The 6,728-nt window shown below is 42.1% G+C and overlaps 1 protein-coding gene across 1 annotated transcript in view; it reads right to left on the reverse strand.

Moving 5' to 3' along the window:
- The window catches only part of SUCLG2 (succinate-CoA ligase GDP-forming subunit beta), a 111,312-nt gene extending 104,825 nt beyond the window's left edge, over positions 1 to 6,487 (reverse strand). The window contains exon 1 of the mRNA XM_032194126.1: positions 6,368 to 6,487. Coding sequence (XP_032050017.1) covers positions 6,368 to 6,451 — 84 coding nt within the window. The 5' untranslated portion in view covers positions 6,452 to 6,487. The remainder of the gene's footprint in view (positions 1 to 6,367) is intronic.
- Between the last annotated feature and the right edge of the window lie 241 nt (positions 6,488 to 6,728).

Consider the following 6,728-nt stretch of genomic DNA (forward strand, 5'->3'; position numbering starts at 1 on the left):
TTACAGTGTAATCAAACAAACAAAACTCTTGCTCCAAACTGAGTTAATGCCCACTGAATCCTGAAGGTCAGTATTGTGTCTTTTCTGCCTTAAGACAAACAGATTATTAACTTAAAATGGCCAGAAGCTTTATAAAATGAGTCAGATGTTCACTCTACAAAGCCGTAAAGAGCCCTGCAAAGTTGTACATTCATAATGCCTCTTGTACAAACTCATTTAACAGATAAAGATATGCATATAACCCTTGGTGTCTCCCTTGTAAATACCACAAATCTACACCTTTCTATTACAAAAAGCAGAAAACAAAAATCTAAATCATTAATTATACAAAGATACAAATTATAGAGGCAAGTTTAAACTACTTTTGCTCCCCAGGGCCAATCAATAAAGCACCACTGCACAAATCAGAGACAAACTGGATGGACTGAAATTGATCTGTCACCAAGCACTAATGTGCAAGGTAAATAAACTACAATGAATAATAATGAAGCACTTACAAAATGTTAAGAAGGTACTTTTCTTAAATGAAACTTTTCAAGTGAAACAGCCCAACCCACATTTGTCCCCAGTAGGGACAGTGCCTTGAGCTTTATGAGTTTGGCTCCTAAGCTTATATGCTAATCAGATCATTACAGAACTAAAACAAAAGGTAATTCAATTTTGGAATACAGACTCTCGTAGTCTAGGAAACCTGTGAGCAGGCAGAAAGAGACCAGAAAGAAAAAAATCATGGGTAAATCTGCTCAACAAACCAGCTCCTTTTAGATAAAAGCGATACTGAAAAATTCTCATTTACTAAGTGTATTGTGTGCTATCAGTATATTTTAACTGAGGATTAAACAAGCGTAGTGACAAGTCAGTCAATAATTCCTATTTTCCAATTCCCTCAAAATCAACATTTAGTCATTAATCATAGAAGAACATCACTATCAGCTCAGTGTCACAAACAAAGACACACGAAAAAACACAAGCATTGGGCTCTTATTTTCTTATTTCCATTACCATATCAGCATAGGGCTTTGGCTTACAATTTAGAATCTGTCTTAAGTAACATCCAAACAACAGAGACTTGAAGAGCATCTATCCACCAGCACAGCATACTACCGCTACTACAGACTTCTTTACTATACTCCATCTCAGCTTCTCCTCATAGTTTGATGCCTATAGCTACTGTGTAATCTAGTTAAACTAAGATCAATAGCTCACCATTAATTATGGATCAATGTTTAATTATCATTCTCCAAGTTACTGTTATAAGCAGTTGCAGTGATAACATGATTTCTGTCTGTGCCCTGTATTTTATTAAAATGCTGAGGTGGAAGATGAGCATACAGTTCTGATACACAGATGGCTAGAAACTGGCTTCCTCAGGAGAGGAAATTAAAGAAGGGAATTTTCTGAAGAAAATCCTTAGGGTATACCCTCAAAGCTGCAGATTATAGTCTCAAACATGCACCGAAATATTGGACTGTCTGAGGCAATAATGAGCTGAGCTAGTCATTACTCATTGTGGTCCACTGCAACAAAAAGAATAAATCAGTAGGGGTTAAGTAATCCCAGAACTCTACCTGTAAGTGAGTCTCCAAGACCAGTGCAGGAATCATATCTCTAGGCACTAAATTTCCAACTTTTGCTGAAAATGAACATTCAAAACAAGAGCGAGGGAAATATATTGGAAAAGTGATCTACTTTTAGGAACACTGAATGTTTGGTTTGTTAACACTCTTTGCACTCTTCCATATTCCCAAAGAACTTCTTCACCCTCCTGCATTCCTCATACTAGCCTTGTTGTTTAAGACAAAATACATATAAAAAAAACAAAAAAAAAAACAAAAAACACCACGCAAACAGACAATATTCCAGGGAAAGAGAAGAACAGAAGAAAACCAGATGAAGACACCAGACCTACAAAGGAAACGGAGTTTGTCTATTGACACTTAACTAGCACCTGAGGAGGCCAATCAATGAAAAAGCACTTTTATGGCAAAAACTTTAATTAATCCTACATATACCCAAGCACAGTAAGGAGTATCTTTAGGTGAACTGATTGGGCATTCAGATGGAATGTAGGGAGGAAGGATTTACTTATCCACAGACAGGTTTAAGAACATGGGGGTCCCAGCTAATTCTCAGACAAATGTCATATTCATGAAGCCTGTCTGTTTTTTTTTCAACCTAATTAACCCTATCCCCTGAATATATTTAGATGAAGTACAAAGACTGGCCAATGAAAGCTGCAAAGTGCAATCGTTTTCTACTTCTAGATAATGCTGTGAATATTGTGCTAGAGCCATACTGTTTCTAAGACAAAAGATCCAACAGTATAAAGCTACTTAAATAAATTAAACCAGTCTTAACATTATGTTTACATTTTTTATTTCCATCCCCAAGAAGGATTCAATAACCACGTTTAACAGAAGAGCCAGGAAGAAGTGTGCCAGACTTCTGTTCTGCTTTGGCACTACAGTTTTGCCTACAGTTTGAAGAGGACTTTGCAGATGTTTTTCTTAAGCATATTTGAACCAAACACCTAACCATTTGTGAAAGTCTGAGGGTCATGTACTGCTGCCTCTGAATGTAAAACTTTAAAAATTATAGCAAAGCTGTCAACCAAAGAAAGGCAAATCGAGAAACGGGCTGAACTTGAACCTTCATCAACTTCTAACAACTTAACATAAATACAAGAAAAGAACAAAAACACTGGCATTGGAGTAGCTTCTAAAGTCATGAATTGCAAGTTACTTCAATAATATTCTCTGTTGCATGGAAGATCATTAGCTTCACTTACTGCTGATACCTTCATAACAAAGACAGAACTTCCTCTGTTCAGCATTAACGAGGCTTCATGGGTTTTCAAGTTTAAGAACTGAAAGCATCTGCAGTGAACTAACTTCTCTATTTTTAAGCTATTGAGAATTCAGCAGATTTTAAAACAGGAATATTGTTCCATCCCATCTTTTTAGTTTATTCTCATATTTTCAACATCCGTGAAATTTGGAAATGTTACGGTAGGACAGAGGACGGTTTTGAAGACTAGAATAGGGTTGCATAATGCTGGCTGTATCTGCTCACTATATTAGAAAACTGGAGTTACCTTAAGCATTTTGTTATGATTCTGATTTAATTGTTTCTTATTTATATTCATCGCTGAAATCCACTGCATCTGAAGCTATTTTGAAAACACAGCATTCTCCCAAAGGGCCCAATCCAACTCCCATTCAAATAAACAGCCTTCAATGGAACCTATTTGTTGCTAGCCAACAAGATTGAATTCTGCTGCAGAGTGGTCCCTGGAGCGTTTGTCACAGCTCTTTACAAATATTGCTCCAGTAAGAGCAGGTCTAAATACGCTTGTCCACATGCACTGCAGACAACTGAAATCTATCTTTTATCTTCTTGAAACACTTGGTCAGATTTAAACTCCACGAACACAAAGAATTGAACCTATCAAGAATATAAAAAGTAAAAAGGGGTAAAAAAAAAAAAAAAAAAAAAGTTAACAGTTATAAAATGGTAAAATGCCAAAGGCAAAGCTGAAAGATGATAAAATATTTCATTGGATAAGATCAAGTACTATTTATTCTACTCTTAATATAAAGTTACACAGAAAAATGTTTGTTCATGTCAGTTACTACAACAGCATACAACCAAACTTCTCAAAACTACAAAACTATAGTTTCATTATAACTATGTACAGCATAATCAGTTTTGAAATAAGTAATTTTGCAACAAAGTGTACAAACACCACGCCAATAATAAGTCATAAGGCTTATGAGGAAAGATTTTAAATCTCACCAGGCATCTGCTCACACAGGGTTAGGAAAACAGAGGGCACTGGATTAGAAACAAAACTGATCCACAAATCAATACTGCAAATCAAGGCAACACTGTCTTGCCTCAGTATGCAAAAAGAACATGACCATCTCCTGGCACCAGCTCACCAACAATTGACTAAGCAAACGCACAACTTGTCACACAATTGGAGCTTGGCAAATGTGAAATAAAGTACACGCTCACAGAAGAAACACTTAACTTTTAAGTTAAACTTTTTAACCCTGCTTTTTCTTGCTGATATCCTTGCTGTATGGAGGACCCTCACCTATGAAAAGAACACTGTGATAGATTAATTTTTTCATCCTCAAAGCCTATTTACCATAAAAGAGCAAAAAAAAAGTATTGGTATAATTTCTGGTCTGAAAAAAGTTAGTGAATGATCCAAATTAGAACAGTTATTTCAATGGCAGGCCTCTCTCACTCTCAGGTTCTTCATCCTACTTTGTAGCACCATAGGATCTGGACTCAAATTGTACACTGAGTAAGGTTTGTACTTTGAAGTCCGAGATGGAGGAGGTTAGCAGATGACTTTAGATGGGAACTCTATAACGCAGTACTGCAAAAACGAAGAGCTTTCTACAGGAAAAATGTTTCACTTTGAAATTAAGAAAACACTTTGTTGTCATACAGTATTAATTGGGTTCTTTGAAAACAGTTCGATTGGAAAGCATAGATAGATCTTATAATAGATCTTGGTAGATCTATTAACTTATTATTATCTCTTATTATCTGACAAAATTCAGAAACAATAAAGCGTCATTTATTATATGAGAACAATAGTTCTATTTCAAAAGTAACGCACAAAAAAGTTTAAAAGGTTGGCCACCTTCATATCCTACTGATCTTGAGAATCTGAGCTGACATGCCCTACGAAGATGCTCCGATCACAGCCCTACAGAAAGAGTAAGGACGCATACAAAACCAGACAGGTTAGCTCTGGGCTCCTTATTGGGTTCTGACTTAAGTCAGAGGTACTGAAGTAGTCATGGCAGAAACCTATCTTCAACCACGTAAAGCAGGAGCAAGCAGGAGCACCAAACACCTTGTTGGGACTGACAGGATTGCTAATCAGTGCAAACAGATTTAAATGTATATATACAAGCATTCATGTGTTTGTATACATACTTAAGTGCATGAATACAAACACACATTCTGTATTTATAAACATATAAACAAAATGGACCCGCACTACATCAGCTAGTCAATTGCAATGAATTGCCAAGCACTCCACCCACGGCTGGAAAAGGAGAGCTGGACATGAAAGATTTCAGACTTAAAACCAAGCTGGCTAACTTCCCTTGAGTTAAAAGACAATCCGCACAAAAGAAGATGCGCATCACGAGTTATGCTCAGCCCTGCACAGTGCTTTATCAGACAGCTGTCCCATGCTAGCAGACCCGAGCATCCCAGCGGCACCGGTGGAGCAGACCTGGCTAGGAATGAGCTCTGCTCGCTCAGGAGGCTTTTGCTTTCAGCAAAACGTTTACACTCAGGAGCGTGGACCCAAGTAAACTCCTGTGCAGCTGCTGATCTGATAAAGAGACCAAATAAAGAGGCTGGTTGCCGAAGGCACCGGAGCTATCTCAAATGTACGTATCTCACTTTATCTTTGGCATTTCTGCTGTTTGGCAGTCAAGGTGAAAAAAGAACTCCTGCCACCGCTCAGAGGAGCTCCCTCCTTCGCGCCCGCTCACCCCTGACCCCAAGGGAGGCCGAGCACCCACCTGTGGCCACCCAGGCAAAGCCCGCGCCAGCCCAGCGGCACACCCCGCGGCAATGCTGCCACCTGAGGGGCACCACCACGTGTTTTGATACACGATGTATTCCAGGCATGGCATCACCTACTCCTGCTGTTAATATACTTAAATTATTTTTAATTTTGAGGAAGGGGATATTCTGCAGCCATGCTGAACAATGGTTAAAAGGATTACGTTAAGCAGCATTGATACACTCTACACTTGCACTATGGAAAGTGAAAGTACCTCCTAAATTCCCAGGACCAACACGCCATGCTAGAGCCTTCCAAAGACCATCTGAAGAAAACAGACATGTCCTGATACCATCATGTGCTCAAGAAGCGGGGTGGCACGGTGCCACTTCACCCCAACCAGGGATTGCCATGGCCGTAGCGCCGCTACCAACGCTTTGCCCCAACCCCGTAGGGCATATTCCCGAGATGGGGGCTTATTTGTTTATTTCCAGCCCTGCATACACTGCGTGGATTCAGGCTCAGCACATCTGGCAGCCGAAACCTGACTAGCAGCAGCCTGGGAAGCACGAAGGAGGCACGCAAAGGTCTCCTCCTCCCTCCGGCCACCAACGGGCGCTCGCTTGGCAGAGCCCCGCTCCGACGGGGCGGCTGCGAGGCGCAACCCCAGCCGGGCACCGAGGAGAAAGCAGCAGCAGCTTCTGTAGCCAGCGAGCAACGACTGGAGGGACGGAGGAAGCACGGCGCTTTCCCTAGAGGCTCCCAGCACGCCGGGTGCGGTGCCCGTCGCCCTCCCTCGGCGCCCCGGGGCCGTGCCTCACTCACCGGGCAGCCGCCCCGCAGGCGGGCGGATCGCAGCGCCAGGTCCCGCAGCACGGCCCCCGCCTGCTTGGCCAGGGGAGCCGCCATCTTAAGCCGCGCAGCCTGCCCGCCGCTGTCTCCGCCCTGTCCCGCTCCCCGGGCGGAAGCTTGCTCGGCCCCATGGGTGCCTCAGGGCCCCGGAGGGGCGGAGAGGGGCCGGGCAGGGCGCTGGATGCGGGGATGTGTCCTTGCGGGGCACGGTGCCAAGGGGAGACAGGGGTGGGGGGAGCCGTGAGGAGACGAGGGAAGGGAGGGAGGGAGACATCTTGGTGCTTGGCAGCTAGGGAGTAGCGGTGCGGGGCTGGGGCGGGAGGTCGGAGGAGAA

This window comes from Aythya fuligula, chromosome 10 (genome assembly GCF_009819795.1).
Source record: "Aythya fuligula isolate bAytFul2 chromosome 10, bAytFul2.pri, whole genome shotgun sequence".
In the NCBI taxonomy this organism is placed as follows: domain Eukaryota; kingdom Metazoa; phylum Chordata; class Aves; order Anseriformes; family Anatidae; genus Aythya; species Aythya fuligula.